A 23,852-nucleotide genomic window follows, 5' to 3' on the forward strand; every position below is an offset into this window, starting at 1 on the left:
TAAGTACACTGCGGGGCTGTCAACTACCTCGCTTCTCCCCAGGAGCCTCCAAGCCTCCAAGGCACTAATTAGAAGTGGTGGATGCTCCTGATTTTTCTGTAATAGAAATAGCATTTCTGGAATAGAGCTGCACAACACAAAATGCAATTCTCAGTTCTAAGCAACACCCAACTATGCAAGATACCATTGGCCAGTGATGGCCATCAGAAACAGATGGAAGCAAGAACTTTAGTTTAACCAAAAACAGAAAAGAACACTTCCACAGCTAAAGGCAAAAACCTCCATAAATAATGAAGTGCATCTCGTACCATTCCAAATCTACTGAGCAAGAGGCACTGGGACACCAGTAACCAGGTACAGTGATATCCCAGCCCCACAGCTGCCTGCTGAGGTGGGAACTGCAAATGGAAACCTTCACCACCGTGCCAAGGACCAAAGACAGGGCACAGTTCTCCCCAGAGCACCACTTTCTGCCCAGCAGAAAGTCAAGTCATCAGCTGCCAGAGCTGGTGGAGTTGCCTGAACCTTGTTGCCAAATAAGATCAGTACAGCCATGTTGCACCAAAACCTGTTCTCATCACCACCACCGTGTGCTTGCTGTCTTTAGCAAGTTCATTTTTGTGGCCATTCACAGTTTTAAGTGAAGGCAAGGCAGAATTGCTCACTTGAAGCAGAGCTCACCTTTGGCTGGAGGTAACCTCAGACAAGGTAACAATCAGGGTCCACCGACTTCACAGAAAACTCCCATTAATTTCAGCTAATAATTAGACCAAGGTGCCAAGCAGTAACAGGCAAAAGAAGGCCAGACAAGAGCAGGGTTACTGGGAATTAGGAGTCACACAGACACAAAGCTCTTGAGTTTTACTCAACCCAACAGCTGTATCCAGGTTTTTGGGTTTGTTTTGTTTAACAACATGAAATGTGAGGTTCAGGCTGACATAGAACACAGCTAATGAAACACAGTTAACTATAAAAAGGAAATAATCTGATAAACCTGAGGCAGGGGAGTCCTTGGCAACTGCTGTGCCTCAGGTTTCAGCAGGGCTTCCAGCAGGAGCGTGTTTGGGAAAACATCTGCTGGTTTCCATGGCCCTGTGCCGGAGCCAGCCAGTCCCAGGTACAGCGTCCTGCTGGGAACCACCTTCTGCAAACAATCACAGGGAGCCCGGAGGAGCCAGCGGGTGCCACCAGCAGTGCCCTGGGATCAGACTGATAACAGGTTATGCCCAAGTTTTTCACAGCACAGCTCATGGGCATGGGGTTATTCAGGCCACCTGAAGCTGCTGCATACTGCAGCTTGAGCTTTACTGACTACATACAAAAAGAATCCAATGCTGTTTTTAACATGCACATTTTAATGAAGCAAACATTTCTATTTAATAAGTTATAAGATACAATTTTACAATCCTGCATTTTATTCCAGTTTATTTTGTTTTTACTTCCTAGTTTACAATGTAGTGAGCATTTCACATTAAGGCACAAAAAAAGCACAGTAAAAAAAACCCAACCTTCCTTTATCTCCCCAATGACTGTGCTGGAGAGTAGTGCACCCACATGTAACTACACAACCATAACCATGAACTTCTCCCTAGGGTCAGACAGTGACATTTCAACAGGTTCTCAACAAATCCTACCTTCTCCTAACTGCAGAGTTAAAGCTCATTTGGAGAGTTTACTAAAGCCCCAGCAGCTGACAGCAATTCAGATATGGACTTGGGAAGTAGCATGGAGTAATCCAGGACAGAGAGAGAAGTTATAAGGAAGTTTCCGCTCCCCATCCCTCAGCTGGAATGCCTTCTGTGGAGCAAGGGGGATTCCAGGAGAGATGAGTGTGCTTCAGGCATGTCCTTGGACCGAGATACAATAGAACAACTTGCCCCAAAGGTGGGTTTGTTGATTGGTATTGCTGTGATTGGTAAATTCGCACACCCACCCTCCCTCCTGCCCCATACCCAACTACAGATGTGGGGTCCCATCCCCAGGCTGGCTTCTTTGCACCATCTCTTGTCTGGCCCGCAGCCTCCAGGGCCTTTATTTAACCCAGCGGTTGGCTGCTCTTAAAATGAACGAAAAACGGTGTGGGGAGTTAGCTGTAAAGTCACAGAAATTTCAATAGAATCCCAAGCTAATTAAAAGCCGCATCATGGCCAAAAAGCTACCTGTCTAGATTTACAAAGCGTACGAAGTTTAGAAAGGCTGAAAGCTTCCAGGAAGTCTTTTTCAGTCTGCTTTTGGTTTGCTATAAAAGATAAACTTTTCCTAAATGTAAACCATTAGCAAAGCATTTTCAGAAACATTTTAAATTTGAGTGGTAAAGCCACTTTTAGTAGCTTTTTATAATGTTAAGCGTTAAAATTGATCAAGTATACAAAGGCACCTATTATAGTACCAGTTTTACCTCATTTCTTTACAGAAAAGAATTTGAACTGGGGACAGCCCAAGTCATATTCCATAACTAAAACGTAAAGTCTCCAGTCAAATAAAATCAGTAGTTAAGATACCCAATTACAAAGACAAATTCCAGTTTTTGATTAACATCTAAAGTCTTTAACATCCGCAAGGGAAATTAGTGTCTAGTTATCCACATGATTCTCCAAGCATTAACAGTGACCCGGACAGTACTGCCGAAGTACAATTTGAGGAGGACATTAAATAGATTGACATTAGGTTGGTAAGTAGGATAGAAGTGAAATGCTTGTAAAAAAATGAAGTTACAGAGTTTACTTCTGACTGTATTGAAATGTGAGCCGTGTGTATCTAGATACCGCATTTTGCAACAGGACTGCACCCAGTATAACTCTACATCTGAACTGCAAACAAAGATCGATTCCGATGAGTTCTGGCGAGTTTAAGGAACGGTGACATGGAAGGGACTCCCAGGGATGTGCTCGTCACCCCACTTCACCGCCAGAATATAGTCACCCCTCTCCTTGACAACATACGTGACGTTGTACTGATGGTTGCCCAAATGCTTGATGGATACCTCTTCACATGGTATTGTAGGCCCGTGGACGCCAACTAACAACATATTTGAACCTACAGCAAAATAACAGACTGTTAGCATTGCTAAGCCTAAATAAACAAGCATGGCTGTACTGTAATTTATTAGCCCCATAACACAAGGATTTTGTTATTTTAATTCACAGAGTGGCAGTCTGAGGTATGGCTAAAGTAATTTGGTATGAGAAGGGATTTCATTTAAAAAAGCCTTCAACCTCATAGAGGCAAGGGTTCATTTGTGTATTTTGCCAGATCTGAGAGGCTACCACTAACTAACTAGAGCACAGGACACATTAACAGTGCTCGTGAAAACAAGCAGGCACTGCTGTCCAAGTACTTGGTTAGAAGTTAATAGCAGAGACCAGTGGAACATGGCTGGTCTGTAACCCTACCACTGCAACGCTCCCAGAGGATGGTGATCAGTGCTCAAGGCTTACGGGAACACCTTGCATTACATGCTACAATGCACCATGAGGGCTGCCCAAGTTCAGCAACCTGTTTGTTCCCATGCCATAACCCTGTGGTTTCTTTCAGGTGCACTTGGCTCAGATAAAGCCATGTGGAAAGGAACTGGCATCTTTACAGCCTCCCTATCAGGTCTGATTTGGCAAGCACCGTGTAGCATTAGAGATATTCTTTAGAACCAGATCATCTGCTCAAGCTCTGAATTTTAACTCTGAAAAGTGGTTTAGGTAAAAAAAAGTCCTGCTGGTTCCTATACCCATACCTGCTTTGCTGCAGTCCACAGAGAATGAGCTTTTCTGACCCACAAAAGCCTTTGAGAGTCCTGCTCCCCGGGAAACCACTTTGCTAGCATCCGAGGTGGATTTGGGAATGGCGCTATAGCAAGTTTCAGTTGAAGACCTTGTCACCGACTCCACCAGGATGGAAGAAGTTTCGTTAGCACTGCCTGGGCTAACCAGTCGCTGTCCTGGAAACAGAAAAGGTTTCAGACATTCAGATTCACCCCATCTGAAAGGCATTTACAAGGAGGTTTCAAAACCCTCCTAATGATTAGCATGCATTCTGCATCCAAAATGCATTTTTGGAGAGGAGCAATTTCCCTCTTGGATTTTTAAGCTGACATCTTCGAGCAACGTTGGCAACAACCCCATCCCAGAGCCCTTGAGTGGTTAAAGGACCACAGGAACTTCAGGATGCATTAAGCAAAGCTGGCTGCTTAAGAAGAGTTAATTGTGCTCCAATCACCAAATGCCAAAAATTACTCGAGTGGACAGAAAAGCAGGTGCAATTTTGCAACAACCCATTTTGAAAGCAGAGCATGTCCCAGCCCGGAGCGCAGACCCTGCCATCCACTCCCAAGAACATCACCACACCATGGGCACCAGGAGAGGGCTCACTAGCTCAGGGGCAGCAATAAAGATGAACTCCAGTCTGTGCTTAAACACAGCACTGGAGAAAGAGCTTCTAAACCAGCCTTCCTCACATCATCTAAAAGCCTCCCAGACATTACTGACCTTTGCTTAGGTGACACCTGCACCAAAATGAGACCAAGAGGGACATTACTTTTGCTACAGGTGACCAGGTTTCAGGCTTTGGGGGGGAAAGGGGTAAATAAGTCATATTTCCTAGCTACTAATGCAACATCCTAGCACTAGGTCAGGATTTCACATTCCCCCATGCAACTGTTTTACAGCGCTCCACTGAGTCAAGCTAGCAAGCTCCACAGCTATTGCTCCTGTAGCCTCTCCTGAGGTCCCTCATCCAGGCTTTGGAGGTGATGGGGAGAAACGTTTCTCTTCTCATGTTCTTGGGCATCTAGACCCGAATGTCTCACTATCTCAGAGGGACATATTTGCTCAATGACACGAACTACTTCAGGCACACAGTAAATACTGGTTAGCTTTTTACCTGTAACCTTTGCCTTGAAGGGGCTGCCCACTATGTGGTTAGGTCCACCATATTTAACTCCAATTAAATAGTTTCCTGGAGCCATGGGTGTGTACATGACTTTGTAACCTTCTGGAGTTTCCTGGCAGTCCATTTTCACCTTTGATGGCCCTTCAATTGTAACAGAGAGGGTACCTGGACCAGCCTTGGTCGTGTTAATGAAAAACTCCGACTGCAATCCTAGAAAGATGTAGCACAGTAAGACACACTCGTCCTCACACCCAAGGTTACACAAGCAGCCTCAGTCATTACATAGGAATGGGTAATTCGGTACAAAACAAGGCTGCACATAGGGAGGGACAGCACACACACACTCCCCCCAGCATCCTCACACGGGGGCTCTGCACCCCAGCAGCCTCCCCCCGCCGGCACTCAGCTCCCTCTTCTGCTCCTGTTATGTGACTGTGTGGGAGAACGAGTCATGAGAGCCCTTCAAGGACAAAATGGAAGTAATTTGGAATCAAAAGACTGGCTTGGAGAGAAAACTCTGGGAACAAGAGCCTTTCTGCTGGGTCTTGGAGCTCGTGCCAACACAGACAGCCTCCTGCAAGGCTAAGTTCGGGAAAACTCAGAGCCATCTCACTGCCTGGACTGTAAATCAGCAGTGAAGAGCCCACAAGAAAGCAAGAGAGACAAGGGACAGGATATCTCCTGGAGAAGATGGGTGTTTGAACTGCTCGGCAACAGCACTCCAAGCAGTTTGTGGAAACAAAAGCTTGTTTAATTACAGCATCTGGTTAACACAGCTGAATTACTGCTGCTAATACTAAGCCAATGACACAATGCCAGCAACACAAGAAAAAATTAAGCAAGACTTTCAGCCCCCAAATAATTTACTGTCGAACTCTGGCTTCAAATGTTTATGATCTTTGGGCTGTTGTATGAGACACTGCTGAGAAGGAATAAAGCGCTTGAGCTCGGTCAAAACCAGGATGGTTATGGGAAAGTTCACGCATGCAACTGAAGCATGCAGGCGTGGTGGTGAACTAGGGAGAAGTTTCTAGCCTCTCCTCCACACAAGAGGCTGCTGTGTCGCAATGCTGAAAGAACCCAGCTCCCACAGACGATTGTACCATCTTCCTGTGCTTTAGCAGTAAATCTCACTGGTGCTGCCTGTGAGACAACATGCACTGCTCAAATGGAGAAAGATTAATTTCCAAAGCCAGCAAGCTCCACACAGCTTCTCACTGAAGACTTCTTGGTCCAAAGTCACTGAAGATGAAGGCTCGCTTTGTTGGAGGCTGCAGACGTGCACCCCTCCTGGGGGGATGTTTCAGGTGCTCAGCCACTGGCTATTGAAACCTCTACACTAGGTCATTGTTCAGAAACTGCTGCTCAGCAGCTCCCAGGGCACTGAGCTTTTGGCAGCAGCCAGGATTCAACAAGGGGGCACAGAGTAACTTTCCTGAAGTTAAACAGTCTATTTAGATTAAAAAAAACCAACCCCAAGCGCTTTTATAGATGAAGAAAAATTGCCCTGTCCCTGATGCATCAGTGGGTAGTATTAATGAGTGCTTTTGTTCCACCTATTAAAGCAGCACGGGCTATAGTATCTTTACTTTTACATAGTATAGCTGCCTGTTTCCAAAACCAACTGCTTGGTTTCTCCAGAACAGCAGAAGCTTTGACTGAATAACTGCAGTATTTATTTCTTCCTCAGGGAAGAAAAAAAGGTATGAAATGGGATCCACAAAAGACATCAATAGATAGGATAAGAGGAACTAGCTATCACCTTGCCTATCAAAAGGTAAAAAAATATCAGTTTTACTCTGCTGTTCACCTGTGTGTGTGGCCCAAGAAAGCACACAAATAAATCACAGTGCACATCCTGGAATGTCAGCATTCACACTGCACCCGAACCATGCGTAGCACACTACAAACAGACCAATACGCTACCCTCGTGGAGTTTACACATCAAATTACATATAACTTGAAATTCCTTAGAGGTGCGAGCACTGAAGAAAAGCTAACTGGGTACACCCCTGCACCCATTTAAGTATCAAAGGTATGCAAGTTAAACAAGACTCCTTCAGCTACACAGCCAACTCAGTATCTGCATTCACAAAAGCCTCCAGCCTTTGCAGACATCATGTTCATGCGTGGAAGGGAGCCAGAGCACCTCAGGGGCTGCAATGGACCACCAACACAGAGCTAAGCCAACCAGCAGAGTCATAGCTCAGCTGCTAACCAGTTCAAGTGAACTCATGCCGTAGTTGCTGGTTTACAGAGGTTTTAAGTTTGTTATGTCTCAGTATAACCTGCAGACTAGCCAATCGGTGGTTGTAAGACTTGAAGTGCATGCGAGAAAGCAAAATTAGCCTGTGCCCAGGTCAGCAGAGAATATGTGTTAGTTCAGCTGCCTTAGCGGGGAAAGTCATGCAAAAATATGCCTAGGAACAGGTTCTGCCTCTCTTAACATCCAAGCGCCAACAGGTGTGTATCAGAGCTGTAAAAGCAGGGTTACCCGTGGTACCGCTCTCCAGGCCGGCCCCATACGCCGTGACGAGCGCAGGGTTGCCCGCCTGCCCGGGCTCCCCGACGCGCACTTTGAAAGGGCTGCCCACGACGTGGCTCCCGTTGAACTTCACATCGATTGAGTGGACACCGTTCTCATGCGGGATGAACCGCACGGCATACTTATCTGCAAGAGAGCGTATACCAGAGAGAACAATAAAACAGCAATTAAACCCAGTGCACGCCTGGGTAGCAACCCAAGCAAGGCTTCCAAGCAACCCAAGTAATGTTTTGACATGTTTTGGTCTCACTTTAAGACAACTCAGCAACGCAAGCTGCTAAGCTCATACTTAAGTAGGAAAACACTGTATTTATCACAAGAGGTGTCATGGGTTTCATTTTCACCTTGTCTACCACGACCTGATCTCAGCTGTCATCTAGTCTGCAGGGTGAGTTCTTAGTGTTATTTGCCTCACATGTGCACCAAACATGACAGCTTAATCGCATCCCAACCTGCCAGCGGGCGAGGGAGCAGCACAAAGCAGTTGGTAAGAGAAAGCCAAATCTTACCAGTGACTTCTCTGACACCACAGACACCACACCTTTATTTAATAAAGTCATTTAGCAGTTTGCTGATATTTAGCATTTTTGATTACATGTTAACGCAGAGGAGAGACTGATCTTCCCCAGACAGACAGCTGCTGTCTGTCCATAGTACAGACCATAAATCATTCAGACTTCAAGAGAAAAACAAAAGCTCATTGCTGAAATAGGTGCCGAGGTTTCTGTAGTGTTTGCTTATATTCAGCTTCCTTGACCTTTTGTATGAAGGAGCACGAGTTAAAAATAAACTATTAGTCAAAGATGGAAGCATAGCTTTGAAAAATAAACTTCTTCCCTGGCTAAATTCAACCACCACATCATATTTCATCTATGATTAATACCACTGTACCTTCGCTAGCAAGCCAAGACTTAAATATCTGTATCTTATACAAGTTAGGCCTCAGTCATTTCAGGAGCTATCTAGGAAAAGCAAGGACATAACCCTGACCAAACAACTCTGGACAGCAAGGGGTCATTCTCCAAGCCAGGTGCTTGTCCCCTTGGGTACACTGTTCACAAGCCAAAGGGACTAAACACAGCGAGCATGTTTTGGAGGTCACCCAGTTTGTTTCAACCAACATAAAGCCACGCTCACCTGGCTCCAGCTCGGACACATGGCACTCTTCTACAGCTCCGGAGGGGCTGTGGACTTTAGCATCGATCTTGCCCTTTGCCCCATTCAGCCTTATAGCAAAGGATGCCGGCTGATTAACTTTTAATCCAGACTCCTGAGAATGCAACAGTCAGATTATCAAATTTAAACTTCTCATTTCAGACAGCACAAGATTTGTGGCAGGGAAAAAACCTCTTTAGCACAGGTTTTCTTTTTTTCAATTTCAACAAAAGGCATAAAGCTGTGACTTGAATTTACTCTCAGATCAGAAGCTCCCTCCCTCTTAGGGGGTGGCTGATTCAGCAGTCACTCATGTTGGCTAGGCTCATTTTTCCCATGGTAACAGACCAGTTTCGGAAGCCAGCAACTCTGCCAAATCAGGGGGAGGCAGGTTTATGACACTAGTCACTCGTTATCATTGAGGTCAGCCCGTGGTATTCAGGCACTTGATTTAAAGGATGCTTAAGCTATAGCTCCATTTTTCAGCCCATTCATTTGTTCCAGATTCATTCATGGGAAAAGCCTCTGATAATGCAGTTGTCTGAAAAAGTAATATGCATGTTTATATCTGCCACAAGAGGCTGCATTTAGAATGTCACCACAAGACTTCTTAACATAAGAAAGCAATTTAAATCATGAAACCAGATGTTGCTGTGTGCCAGGCCATCGATAGAAGGCGAGGTAGCTCAGCATCCATGCTGCAATGGTCCTCAACCAGAGCAGCCCATGCAGCTATCCAGCAGTAACATGTTATACTTAACATACTTTACCTGACTTTGTTTTCAACTAAATCCTGAAGAGGGAAATAAATGCAACTGAGTAGAACTGAGGTACAATATATAAAGCAAGTCCCTGATGCGGGTTGAGCAGAGGCTGATGTTGCCCACTGTGCTCTGTTACTTAATACTCAGCTTTATCTGCCTCTCCAGGACTTAACTGAAGCGAGTATTCCTGTCAAAGAGTCTTTAAATGAAACACAAGAGAAACATCAATACCACAGTGACTAATTAACGCCCTTGTAACTCCTGGTTAGAAGAGATACTATCAGATCAGACTGCTGTGATTCATTTACATGGCCAAGGTGGAGGAGTCCTGCAGCCCAGGCAAACTCCTGGGGACCACAGCTGGGATATATCCAGAAAAGCACCACAACTGAAGTACTAATTGCTTAGCCTACTTGATAAGAACTGAGGTACAGTGTATTTAGACACAGATTCTTAGTCTTGCATTCAAATTTCTGGCTTTGAAGATTTAAGTCAAGCCTTTAATGTTACTTGTATTTTAATGCACGTAACCACACACATACCAAAATGATATGGTGAGGTTAAGGTGAGGTTAAGAGATGAGCCCAGGCCAACTACAAAGCTGTGATTCACTCTGAGATTCGCTACTGTTCATGAATCATCTGAGCTGCGGCTGTGGTTGCGTGACGTCGGCCAGCCCAAATCTGCTCTGAGCTCATGGTGGGGCCCCCTCCATCTGCCCACTCAACTGCTCCAGCAAAGCTGCAGCTGCTTCCCAGCCACGCAGCCCTGCACTGCTCTGCCTGTGGAAACCCTGCTCTTCAGTCAACATGCCGACCAAGTAACTCAGTACCAGCACGATCACAACCATGTTTCAGTTCTCCCCTAGCTAATGTGGGTGGAAGACAAGTTTTACAGCCTTCAGCGCTCTTTCTAGAGCCTCTTATTCCTAATTCCCATGTATTACCACCCATAATACACTCTGTTGAGCCTTCTGCCTTCATATTTTGGCTAGCTAGAGCTGGGCCAGCTCTACCAGCCCATTAGCAAGGGGCCAGCTGCCAAAAATCTCTCTCTGGCTGCAGGCTGTTTGAAAACAAGCACCAGCCAAGGCAAGGCTGTTACTAAGAAGAAAGGACAACCATTTTGGTCTTGGAGAACAAGGACGAAATCAGTCTGTGTGGTAGGTTTTGGAGATGTTTCCTTATGTCTCACCTGAAGGCTAGTGACAGTGAGCCTACGAGCATCATCGGAGGGGGCGATGACAGGAACAAGGTAGGGGCTTTCAGGAATGTGTTCATCATTGAACTTTATGGACACCTCATAGTTGCCTGCAGGGAGAAAAGAAACAGTGAGTGTCTTTAGTTTCACTGAAAGTAGCATTCAGTATTATTTCAGCATGACTTGGTCTTGGTACGTACCTGGCTCTTGAACTATGTATGATACACCACAAGATCCATCTTTATGGTCCTCAAAGGCAATTTCTGCTTTACTTGGGCCTTCTACAGCAATAGACAGTCCTCCAGCTCCAGCTTCCCGTGTCCATATACTGAACTCGGCTGTTCAAACACACAAGAGCACACATAAGTCAGTTTGCTGCTTCTGGGTTGCAGCTTCTTCCTAACAGACCAGGCAGCATCCCAGACTTATGTGTATGAGGAATGGTACCTCATCCCATCATCCTGGGTGATAACACTTAGCAGTTTCTCCAAGAGGCTTCTATTAGCCTTGAATTAGCCTATCTGTCATGTATAACACACCTTACAACCTCAAGCTCATCCTGTGAGAGCAGTCAATTTCCAAAATGTGGATTTCCAGACTTCATCCACATGACACAGCAGTATTGTTTCTCTCTGCCTCTCCACTGACCACCCCTGGCTTGGTGTGAACCTGTAGTGTTACACCAAGCTCTGCTCAATCTCCCAGAGGACAGGCCAACAGAAACCAAAGCACTGTGCTGCAGACCTGTGCACGGTGGGCACTGAAGCCTATGCGAGCAGAGGACTCACCTGGGACACCCGTCTCTCCACGCTCCAGCCCTGGGCCTCCAGCTCTCACTTTATGGGCTCCTCCCTCGCCCAGTGGTCCCACTGTGAACTGGAAGGGGCTGCCTGGCACTGGCTGCCCTCTATATTTGACATCCACAGTGTGGACTCCCATTTCTTGTGGCACAAAGCGGACGCAATAGGTGTTTTTGTCAGCTTCTACAATTTCAGCATCGAAGTTTCTCCCAGAGGGACTAGTTACCTGGGCTGTCATGTCTCCACAATCAATTTCTAAGGAGAAGAGAATAAAAAAAAATGCAGATTAGAAAGTGACAAATGGTTCTGGTATTTTGTTTTTGGAAGCAGGACCTGAGCTCACACAGTACAAATGACAGAAGAGGCACATAGGTGCCAGGTTGTATGCTCAGCTAGATGTGTGCTGCTAAGCAGCAAGCCTGGCCAGTTACAGCTTACTAGGTGCTATGGAGGCAGGTGAAGAGACTGAATAAATACAGCCAGCTAAGACTGGCCTACATCATTTACATTTGACAGACAGCAGTACAAACACTTATCAGCCAGCATGATGATCTTAAAACCCTAGAGACAGAGTGAGCTGTGCAGCCCATTCTCCAGCCTGCTGTATGCAGAATAGATTAAGGCCTCCCTGGTATTTATTTCTCCATATGCTGATCATATTTATGCTTATTTTTAACCATTCAGAGAGACCTCACTACCAGTGTTTCTCCCCTCAACTATCTTTATATAAGGATGTCTTAACAACACTGAAGGCCCTATTTCTACTGCTTCAGGTACACCCAAGCTATACAGGTGCAAGTCATGGTTATGAGGATGAGGACACTGCTTACCTGGAATTTTTAGGTTCAGATCACATATGCTTCCTACTGTTGCAACAGAGGGAGCCCGTCTTGTTCGTGTGATGCTCTCCTTAACTCTTCCTTCACCACTTATCTTCACAGTAAATGGGCTGCCTGTAAGTACCACAGAAAGTCATTCATCCTCTGCTCATTACACACTGCATCAAGGGGAGGAGTGAAAGCTTCCTCCAATTTGTAGTGGATCATAGAGGAAGTTATACTGACAGCTAGCAGTCAGGTCCAAGTGAAATACACCCATGTAACCAGAACAGTTTTGGATGCTTGCTGCTTGTGGAGGGTACTGGCAGGACCTCCTTGAATCTTTGGGACTTACAGTCTGAGCCAGATCACAGAGCCCACCCACAGCTCCAGTGTGCTGGCCAGCTAGGTAAGGCTTTTGTTTACTAATTAAAAAGTTGCCCAATTTCTGCTTACCTGGAATATGTTCATCTGCAAACTTAGTGGACACAATGTACACGCCAGGTACAGTTGGAAAATAGGATACTTTGCAAGTTCCATCCTCTAGGTCTTCAGTTTGGATATCTACCTTGCTGGGTCCTTCAACTGCCAGTGAGATCCCACCATAACCTACAATACAGCTAAGTTAGCCTCAGATTTCCACTGCTTTTATAAATTTGACATAAAATAGTCCAAACCCATAGCAGTAGCTAGCCAGTAGGTTTGCATCACAATGGGCACATGGGAGTCGCATGATGTCATAATGACACTTTTGTAGTCCTAACCGGATATTCAAGGCACAGCATGCATTCAGCACCTAAAACACTCTGACCATATCCCTTTTAGTTCATTAATATTGAAAAGTTAGCTTCAAAGACTGCGGCCAAAGCTCCACATTAAACCAAGAGGGAAATATATTCCTAACTTTCTTGTTGCTGTACACAATGATACCAGAACAAGCACCATCAAATGAAAGAAGAGCTTCATCAGTGTCTCAGTCACAGTGCCTGTTGGCTGTGACAGAAGACATCAGCCAAGCCAACACAAAGCATTTTAGAAGTTAACAGCAATGTCTGTACTTAATAACTGACAATAATGCATGCTTAAGATATTTTTTGCATGTGCTGCTTTGCAGCTTGCAACCTGGTGGTTGCACACTGAGGGAGACAACGCTTTCATTTAGAGAGAATACATCTCTCATAGCATCTCACAGTCCCTTTGTGATGGAACTAACCTGCATCCCTTGTGTCTACAATAAAGTCACACATTTCAAAGGTTCGTCCTTCTACCAAGCCACGTCCAAAAACTCTCGCTCGTCTGGCATCTCCTATCTCAGACTGGACCACCATGATTGTTACAGGGCTGTTTGGTACATGGCTCCCATTTTTCTTGATGCTAACCAGATGTTCTCCAACTTCCCGTGGAATGAATGAGATGCCTATAAAGCAGAGAAATGTGACAAACTTACTTTTTATGCATTTATACTTGATTCATGTGCCTTAGTCACACCCAGAAGTGAAATACTGAAAGAGCACTCTCTTTATATGTGCTGACGTGTTGCTCATTTGGGCCACAAAGTCATTCACATATGCTGACTAAAAGCACTTCAATCACAGTCTGTCACATCAGTCACAAGCCAATACAAGAGGTCATTCTTCATACTCTTCTGTCTATGGCCAACTGTACCAAACAACTTCAACAACTTAGTTTGACAATGCTCTTCTGGGAAGGACCAAGGAAGTGAGTCATTTTACATAGCAAAGCAAACTGGAGTAGACGCTACTATACTACCTTCTCGGATCAAGACTGCCAGAACTTACCAATGTGGTTATTGGGTAGCCTCTTCAGAAGACAAGGCTCATCACGACCTGACGGGGCTTTAATGGTGGCTGTCAGGAGACTGAGATCAGTCTCACTGATGTCCAGCAAAAAGTCAGCAGCAGAACCAAGCTTAACCTGGGACCGTCTTCTGTTATCATCTGAATAAAGAGAAAGAAGTCAGAAATTATCACAAGATTAAGTGCAGAGCAAGTCAGAGGACTTCATGTTCCAGCCACAAACCAGGTCCTCCATGCGAGCAAGCCAGAGGACTTCATGTTCCAGTCACAAACCAGGTCCTCCACTCTATCAGAGGTTAATACTCATTATGAAGTGCTTTCGGAAGTCTGGATTTTATACCTGTGATCTTGGCCGTGAACGGACTGCCTGGGATGTGTTTGTCATTGTACTTGACCAGGATGCTGTAGTTCCCAGGTAGAGTAGGCAGGTACGTGACTGTGCATGTCCCGTCTTTGTTATCAATGCAGCTTATCTCTGCTTTTGAAGGTCCTTCAATGGCTAAGTCCAGCCCACCTAGGAAACAAGGAGAACAGCACTTCTGTTAATCTTTGTGCATACCAAGTACGAAGACTTGGTCCAAAGAGGAAGATCCAGTGCTTGGTACTGAAAATGCAGTTTAGATGCATGTTTTCAAAGAAAAACAGTAAAAGGAGCTCAAGCCAATCCAATAAGACCAAAGCTCTATTCAGTCTGCTAGATTTATCTAACAGTAATTCCACATTTCACTCGTCATTCACTATATCTAAGCTGCCTTCAGTTTGTTTTTAATTAAACAAATCATTTGCACCCTGCACCACAGGGTACATCTACTGCTTTCAAGGAGAGGCAGTAAAACAGTTTTTTCTGCAAGTTACAACCTGATGTTTGCACAAGTCATCTGCATCACACCAGAGATTTACAGTCCGACAGATGAACACAAAGTAATGCTGATGCACATAACTTCCAAGAAGCTCCTAGTTTAAGGTAGGATGACTTTAAAGAACAGACTTACCCTCTCCTGCATCTTCTGTGACAATGGTGAAAGTTGCTGGTTTATTTGCAACCCCATAAATGAGGCCAGGCCCATAAGCAGACACACTGCCACTGTTTGGATAATTCACATAGAACTGCAGAGGGCTCTCTAAAGGAAAAAGGAAAAAAGGTGTTGGGTGGGGAAACAAACAAAAGAAGAAGGATGAGTGGCCTGGACTGCAAGAACAAAACAGACATCAAACTGCTCTAACCCAACAGGATCTTATTCTTATGCCTACTGACACCCATGTTCTTCAATGCCACTCCCACTACTTAATATTTGAACAACCTTTATATGACTGTAATGTACTCAAAAACTGAATAAGCCTCCCCTTTAATTTTCAAAAGATACTTCTCTACAATTAGTTCCACATTCAGTCATGACAAAGTAAGTGCTACTCAAATTACCAGAGATAAGCTGCAATGATGTTGTAAAGGGTCCTATTCATTACAAGTTTATTTTTAGCACATTAAATCAGAACATGACTCAGAAGCAGGCTTTCAGTTCAGGCACAGATCCTGAATTTTGGTAGCTCAGAATTAGGAACTAGCACAGCACATTGTCAGACTCAATGAACCTGAACTAGCAAATTTGAAGGGTATCCAAAAACATATTTGTCAGCCTCGGATTAGCTAAGCTGATGCACAAGAACAAAAAGTACAGTCACCAATAGCCAACAGTGGTTTCAAAAAAAGGCACAGATAGCTCTTTAGGCCAAAGCTAGATTTTGCAGCTGAGACAGTAGCAAGTTTGATTCATGACAGCCTTCAAGAAGGAAACATTACAGCACATCATCCTGTCCAGGTACAGGGTGATGGTCTTACTGAAGCAATACATCCAACAGCTTGGCACTTATGGAGGTGCTATATCCACACAAAATGCTGAAGATACCAAAGTAGCACCATGCATCATGTTACTGAGCTCCCTACTTTAACCGAAGTTATCCTGTGTTTCTGCACACCAACAAAACCAGCAGCTCAGTTCAGGCACTGCTGAAGGTATTTGTCTCATGTCTACACATCCCTCTATAGACCTGCCCCTTTTCAGTCCAGCCCCATGCTGTGGCGTGCCTGGAGAACCATAGGGCAGCCCCAGCCCCCAGGCACAGCAGAGCTTTGGCTGGGGAGCTGGTGAAGTAAGGACAAAAGAAGAGAAGAGAAAGGGAATGAAAGGCAGTGGTTTCTGCTTGTTAAGAAGCAGCCAGAAAGAAAGGAAGATTACAGCATAGTGTGCATGTGTGTTTTATTTTATTGCACTGAGATGGAAAGAGTAACTATAGCATTTTAGCCACTTGGTCCTCCCCACAGATTGGAGATTTTATGCCAATGCAGTTTTAAGTATAAACATACACTGTACCCACTAGTTTTGTTGAGGACCATGCCAGTAAATTTCAACCTGAAAAAAATGGTGGTTAGAAAATTGTATGTTTCTTCTTCATAATAAAAATGCCACAAAAGCTGGTTTCCAAAACCAAACTCCATTTTAAGTCTGGCTGGTGCTATCAAACCACAGTGGAAGCTCACATGTGCCAACACTTACTCCTTTGCTTTACTTGCTCTCTGCACTTCTCACGGATGAACTGCTGCTGAATAATAAGACATCTCAGGCAGTTTTACTGCAGTGTATATAACTAAGTTATAGTAACCTCACCAGGGAGCAGATGCACTCTCAAGACACTGCACTTGGATTTGCATCACTTGCTTTGTCAGACTCACCTGGGATGTGCTTTCCCATATATTTTATGTGCATTTCATGCAGCCCGACCTCAGTAGGAGCATATCTCACTGTTACTGTGCCGTCTTTGTTATCCACAATATCTGGTGTATCCATCTTTCCAGAGGGCATGTGTACTTCACCTACAAAAAGCCACCATGGGAGTTACAGAAGGAGAAGCTGCCTGCTTCCCCTCTGCCACCCACAAAAAATTGTCTAGCCATTTAAAACAAGCATCTTAAATTGTTAAATTCCTTACCCACAGGCGCAAATAGGAGACTAATGGGAACACTAACCAGACATGTTTTCTACTTAAGCTACATGAATGCATCACAGTGGTAGACATCTGGCAAACAGTCCTGTGACCTTACAAACTCTACAGGCAGAGCTGTTTGCTTCAGCCACTGAAAATTCCTCAGCCAGTCCCAGGGAAGCACTGATCTACCTCATCTCAAGACACTCCCTCTCCTGCAGCTCTTTTATAATGGAAAGATCAACTGTCCCTTCAGCAGGGACATGCCAGGCTTGGGGTAGGATTGCTGAGCTAGAGGGCAGGAGGCCACAAAGCCCATGTGTGCAGGAGATTAGTACAACTGGGGCATTACTAGGGTGATGCTCCCAGCTGCCAGACCTGTGGAAGAGGGGTTGCCTGTTTTAGAGAAGGTATATGACAGGAATGCAGGATTAGACTGTTTTGCACCATCTGCACAAAATAAATAATGGAGGTTATCAAGGATGCAGGCGGCTGCTTCAGAGGGGAAAAAGCAGCAAGAGGTCCTACAGCGCAGTAACTCATAGCTTAGCACTGAGGACCACAGCAGCACCGAGAATCCCCTCATTTAACTCAAACCATCAGCAGGGTGTATCCTACTCACCCTCAGTGGGTGCCACTTGATGTGAAATTAAACAACTAAGTTGCTGGCAGGATACAATCATTCCCTACACACAGCCTAGACCACCCAGACTGTTAGCTGCAAACAGATAAACATGCTAATAAAAAGCAAAACCTCCCCGAGAGGCTACGCGTACTCCAGGTACCTGTTATTTCTCCTTTCCTTACGGCAAAAGGGATAACCATATCAAAGGGCCTGAATCCCATGCCGTTCATGTCTCCAACCGGGACATAAGCTTCTTCTGTGACCTAAAGGAAGCAAAAGGATGGGTCATTTCAGAACAGAGGGTGGACCCAGACGAGCATTGAGCAACTCCACCGTGAGCACAAGCAGAAGAGAGCGTGCGGTGATTATCGCAGCAGCAACAGGACTGGGCTCAACCAGAGCAGTGTCTGGCCAAGCTCTCCTTCACAACACCACCACACCGCAGAGCAGAGCAAATCAAACACGGCGTGAATGGAAGACATGCTGGAAAAAAGTGAGAGATAAAATGGAACACAAAGGGATGGAACACAATGTAGCGCACACAAGACCCAAAGTGGCTCCATCTGAAAGGATTTAGTTGCTTAAGGCCTGGAAGAGAAAGTGATTTTTGAATGGGGCAGAGTGATTGCAACACAAAATGGACGAAAGAAACAAGTTTCACAATGCGACTCTGGACTCAAGACACTGCTATTTTACTGGGGAAAACAAAGCAATGCACTTGGGTTGCTTTTGCCAACAGTAGACATTGCAGAAGTAGAAGCTGCTGTAGGTGTAATGATCCTCTTCGTGTTTAAATGAGAGTTTATTTGAAGACTCCCTTCAAGCAGCAAAGAAAAAACAAGGTCTGGATCCCAAGAACAATTCATCAAACAGAAAGAATGAACACAATGACCAGAGCGATTCAAGCAGTCCCAAGAAGCGGGCTGTCATCTGGAATGGAACACAGATGGGGAAAAATAGCTGAAAAATGTAAAAATTGTGTACCCAAGGGCGGAATCCGGGGGGGGAGGTGCCCACTGGCTCCTGCGACCGCACGGCAGCATCATCTGCATCTACAGCCTGGGCAGGGGTAAAGGCAGGTTAGCTGTTATTCTGGCATGGAAGCATTCCTGACACAGTACAGAACATGCAGCTCCTTCCAAGCTGCTCAACACCTTCCTCCCACCACACAGCCCTCCCAGTCCTCTCACTGTCACAAGGATCCTAGATCTAGCCAGGGAGCTGGAAAACTGCCTGTATCCACAAGCATTGGGCACTGGGGGAAGACACCAGCCGCTACGTGCTGTTGTTGGGAGCCTGAGAGGGAAGCTGAAAGCAGTGCCTAAATACTGGTGGAATTGAATTTCAGAGTTGCTTTTCTAAGGGACTGGTGAAGGGAGGGAAGTGAAAGGTTTAAACCTAAGATGCAAGTCCCCCAAGCACCGCACAGCACAGTATGTGAGCCGGGAGGCTGGGGGGCCTGCTGCCATGGGAAGGCTGCTCCCAGCTCGTGCTCCTGGGTGATGGACACAGCCCATGTCCAGTCATAGCTGCAAAGCTATTCTTCTGATTCACTGCTGGGATAGTGTTGTCAAGGCACCAAATGTGTTTTCCCGTGGCACAGTCTCCCTTCCCACCAGGCATGCCAAGAGGATGACTTCTAAGTTCCCCAACCCCCCCACTTCACCCAACAAGAGGGGCTGGGGCTGACACCCATGCACGCAGCTTCACCAGGCTCACTCCTTGCCCATTCACACCACTGCCAACCACCCTCACAAAATGACCCACTGGAAATGTATGCACGGAAAGACTCCATTAGGAAAACGAAAGCAAAACAGGAATACTGCTGCTTCGCTGTTCTGCAACCCCAGCTGAGACACCCAAGTCAAACACGTACTGTATCAGTCAGCTAGGAAGTGGGAGTTTTGGCTGGCTGGGAGCAGGCTCCCTGACCTCAAGAGGCATTTCCTGTGATGAGCTTTGAGCAGTGACCACAAGAGTTATTTTTCTTACGGAAACCTTCAGAGACACCAGTAACAATCCTCCAGAGTGGCAGGTAGGAAGAGCCGGTGTGTCTGGGCCCGGGGACTCACCTGTGGGCTCTGGCCAGACCCAGCACAAGTACAGCCATGTGGCTTCGCGGGCTGAGATGTGCTAGAAGCCACCTCAGTTGAGATTACAAGTCCAAGACTTGTTTTCCCAAGACAGAGAGCTGTTCTTCACATGGAGGGCTTCTGTGAGCCCCAAGGGGCACCTAGTCTGCTCCTCAGGAAGGCTGGGGGTTTGTTTGCTTTTTAAACCTAAACGTGCTGAAGTACTGCACACTGAAAGGAACATAATTAGAAGGAGGGTGATTTGGCTATAACAGTTTAACTAGCACTTGCAAATTATTTTTAAGTGTGAGCTAACAGCCTGCTTCCTGGGATCTGCCAGCAGACCATTCCTTATTTTTGGGTCAACATTATAAAGAGTAAGACACAGACAAGTCAGAGCACTGTATCTGACAACAGCTGAAGTAATTAGCTGTAGAAGCCGATTACAACCACCCTTACATCATTTAGAACAGGAACTACATGGCCAGGAAATGAAAAATTAATTTGTTCAAAGAAACTAAGTCTTCATCCTCTGATGGCTTCTATCCCTCTTAACTGTATTGCCTGCTCAAAATAAGCTCTGCACGTAACAAGGATTCATTAGCTCCTGCTAGTCTAATGAACACCTAAACAAACATTTACACACAGAGTTAACCTATCACTAAATAGAACATGGAAGCAGGAATCCGAGTGGGAGGTATTTTCGGAGCAGAGCTGGCTTACCATGACGGTGAACGGACTGTTGGGAATGTCTACCCCACCAAAGCGGACATAAATCACATAGGTTCCTGGTTTGGCAGCGGTGTAGAAGATATCGTAAGTCCCGTCCTCATTTTCAACAACATCTGCTTCAGCTTCTGTCCCATCTGGTGTCAGGACGGTGCACGTCACTTTTCCCTTCCCTGCTGATTTGGCGTCTACCACAAAACCAACCTCTTCACCAGTCTTCACAGTGGGTGCAATTCCAGGACCTACAAGGCAATTTTAGTCACAGAAAGTGCTCAGGGGACAGTTTTCCCAGGCAGGCCACCCGCAGGCACCTGGGAAGCACAGCCCCAAAACACCATATAACAAGGGAGGTTCATAGTGTTGGTCAGCACAGGGGCATGCAAGAGCTGGCCACCAGCTTTCCTTCTCCTCTGCAATCAGAAAGGCTGGATGAGAATAGAGGGGGAAAAAGCTAAGTTTGAAGAAAGCAATACCTTAACCCATGTTCTTATCATCCAACTCCTTTATACAGAGCCAAAGGCACTATCTTCTGCCCTGGCCAGCGACTCAGCTGTTGCTGCTTTAACATAAACCTCCCTCTGTAAGCAGCTATAAAAGGGCCCAGTAGCAGCCATGGCCATGTTTCCTCCTACATTACCCACAAACGATTTTCCACTGTTCTGCCACACATCCAAAAAAAATAGAGTATCATGAAACAAAGCTCAAATTGTAGCAATCAGATCCAGCCCGAAGAAAGCTGTGTTTAAAGGAGAACTATTAAGTCCTATTTGCAGTACATACTTAATACTCCTGCTTTTGATCAGCACTTGTTACCAGGTAAATGGCTTGTTTTCAAGTGGCAACAAACCTGCCAGTTTAATGCCTTGACAGTATTCCAGCATCTACTCCTACAGTGATTGTATTTCAGCTTTACAGCGGACTTGGAGGCACTTCTTGGGAAGAGGAAATTTAAGCTGGCATCTGAGAGTAACCTCCATCATAGTTATTTTGAATTGTTAACAACTTGAGTTACTTGGAAGAGTATCACGTTCAGCCATTAAGGCCTCTTTTAAACAAATTTTGAAGCAAAGGGGATACCTGCTCTGTGTTTTCCATTGTGTCAGGAATACATTTCTGTTTAAGCAGGCTTGAAAGCAGCCAGCTGCTGGACAGGCACCAGGTATGCTCTAACTGAAAGATGCAGGTCAGCACATTGCCCGGGCACTTTCAAAGGTTTACCACCAGAGATCAAGTTTCCCTGTTCAATTTGGTCTCAACTTATTTATTCATTTTTAAACCAGGGGATTTAACATTCAGTGCCATTCTTGTAACTAGTTCCTGTCACTTTTGCTCCCTGGGAGCAGCTTCTGGCTGGCTGGGAGGTGGCAATGTGCTGCAGTGGCCAGCCCAGGCTGTATTTACATCCTCCGAATTAATTCTGGTTTTGCTGGGAAAGAAAAGCTTCTTGCAACACTCACAGTGCAAGAAGCACAATGTAGTGAACGTGTGCAGATGTGTTCTGTTTAAATTAACCTCACTGCATTTCTCAGCAGGATTTATCTAGGCCAAAACAAGCATCAGAGTTCAGTTGCATCTGGCTGTTTATAACCACCCAGGCAGTTTGAAAGATTTTGATAGAGACTGTGAGAGATTCCTGCTCACCCACAGGGTGGACACTTCTTTATCATTAGGAAAAGCCTCTTATAATTACACAACTCTCTAACATCTTCTACCCCCACTACACCAACCGTACCATGCTCAGAAGGCAGCTTTACCAAGTACAAACAATAGCAACAGAAACTTACCTGTGGCCAAACACTTGCTGGCATCCCCAGCTGGAGATGCCCGGATCCGATAGGGAGAAGATGGGATATCATCTCCACCATACTTCACACCAATCGTATAGCGACCCGTTTTATCAGGGACATAGGTGACTGTGTAAGTGCCATCTTTGTTGTCATGAATGTCCACTCTTTTGGGTTTGCCCTCTTGGTCCTTAGAAGTGCAAAATAGAAGATTTAGCCACTATGAAATTAGTTATGAAATCCTTTAGCAATTCATAACCATGTGAACATAGGGGTTGGACTAGATGACTTTTGAAGGTCCCTTTCAACCCAAACTATTCTTTGATTCTATGTTTAGATAGTCTGAATCAAATACAGAACTGCAGCTTTTTGAGGGTTAAATATATTTCACCCAAGGACTAGTACAAGGAATAGACTATTAGGAGCAAAAAGGTATCAGACCACTATAAAACAATCAGTGCTATCATTAACTACCCTTTTTTGATACAATAACATTTATAAGATGCAGCAAGCAATTTTAATGAACTCTATATTAATTGCAAGAAGTTTTAGGCTTCACTGTCGTATTGCTGCTGGAAACAAAGAACATTTCCCAGGTCCCTGAGGCACAGATCAAGAGCCAGACTGAATAGAAGAATTAAAGAGATGCCTAAACAATACATATCTGAGCTTCAGCATCAAGCTTTCATATCTACAACCAAGATCATCCCTGTGCATGTTTCCAAAAGAGATACTTCAAGCCTCAGCTTTCAGCACAACTCATCAACTGCAAATCATGAAGCATTTTGAAAGTCTTCCAGGTCTGCATACAGGGAACCACATGTTGACCCCACTCTGTATTTTATCCCTTAAGACTACCTCAGATATAGTGTAAGCTGCACAGGATTTGACAGTTTAGGTACAGCATGAAAGAGCTTATACTTCTTTCAGCAAGGCTTGTGAAACATTTGACATTCAATAGCTCAGAACAAGCAGCAAACAAATGCTGTGAGGAGGATCACCTATGCACTCCCACCATGCAGGAATTGTGGAACTTGCTCTTCAAAGCCATGGCCAGGCTCGGAGCTCTAATAAGCATTTTGGATCTTTTAAGAGCCCACTTGCATGCCAGAATAAAGGCAACTGCTTCACTGCCCCTGAGCAGGCAGCAGGAGAGCACAGGAACAAGAATGCAGAAGGGCAAGTACAACCAGCCATGCCATGACCTAGGCATGCCAGAGCTAAGAAATGTGCTTTATGGCCCACTAACCAGGGACCTTTCTGCTGAGGCCACAGAGTCCAGGCACCAGAAATTTCAGGGAGAACAATAAAAAGGCCAAATAAAAACATTCCTGTAGTATCTCCTTAAGCAACTTATGACTTTTGGCAACCTTGAGGGAGACTTGTTTGTTAATTTATCATCATGTAATGCTGTGTGGATGTTATCTCATGGCCTTGCTGAGGAGCCAGTCTTGCTAGAAGGCTGTCTCCATTTCAAATTCCAACATTTTCATAATCTTACAAGAAACTATTTCTCTCATTTTGTGTATCTGCAGAGTATAAGGTTAACCAAGAGCCAAACATAGCATGGGTGTTAACTTTAAGACAGAAATCTCATAAAAGCAGCCTCAGGAGCTTCGCAAACACAGAGTGCAAGGCTTTTCTGTACCAGAGCTTAAGGTCCATCCAGCTGCCCATTCTCCA

General features: G+C 45.2%; 1 protein-coding gene across 1 annotated transcript in view; it reads right to left on the bottom strand.

The window, feature by feature from the left end:
- Positions 1-2,027: 2,027 nt before the first annotated feature.
- FLNB (filamin B, beta) overlaps positions 2,028-23,852 on the bottom strand; it is a gene marked incomplete at its 5' end in the record, with an annotated part of 46,583 nt that continues 24,758 nt past the window's right edge. Inside the window, 19 exons of the mRNA XM_010015402.1 lie at positions 2,028-3,036; positions 3,728-3,931; positions 4,873-5,091; positions 7,376-7,552; positions 8,564-8,696; positions 10,540-10,655; positions 10,746-10,883; positions 11,334-11,600; positions 12,176-12,298; positions 12,620-12,772; positions 13,377-13,580; positions 13,963-14,121; positions 14,321-14,494; positions 14,973-15,101; positions 16,709-16,849; positions 17,745-17,847; positions 18,569-18,643; positions 20,380-20,627; positions 22,170-22,359. Of these exons, the coding sequence (XP_010013704.1) occupies positions 2,849-3,036; positions 3,728-3,931; positions 4,873-5,091; positions 7,376-7,552; positions 8,564-8,696; positions 10,540-10,655; positions 10,746-10,883; positions 11,334-11,600; positions 12,176-12,298; positions 12,620-12,772; positions 13,377-13,580; positions 13,963-14,121; positions 14,321-14,494; positions 14,973-15,101; positions 16,709-16,849; positions 17,745-17,847; positions 18,569-18,643; positions 20,380-20,627; positions 22,170-22,359 (3,141 nt within the window). The remainder of the gene's footprint in view (positions 3,037-3,727; positions 3,932-4,872; positions 5,092-7,375; positions 7,553-8,563; positions 8,697-10,539; positions 10,656-10,745; positions 10,884-11,333; positions 11,601-12,175; positions 12,299-12,619; positions 12,773-13,376; positions 13,581-13,962; positions 14,122-14,320; positions 14,495-14,972; positions 15,102-16,708; positions 16,850-17,744; positions 17,848-18,568; positions 18,644-20,379; positions 20,628-22,169; positions 22,360-23,852) is intronic.

Source organism: Nestor notabilis, unplaced genomic scaffold, assembly GCF_000696875.1.
Source record: "Nestor notabilis isolate BGI_N333 unplaced genomic scaffold, ASM69687v1 scaffold4115, whole genome shotgun sequence".
Classification (NCBI taxonomy): domain Eukaryota; kingdom Metazoa; phylum Chordata; class Aves; order Psittaciformes; family Psittacidae; genus Nestor; species Nestor notabilis.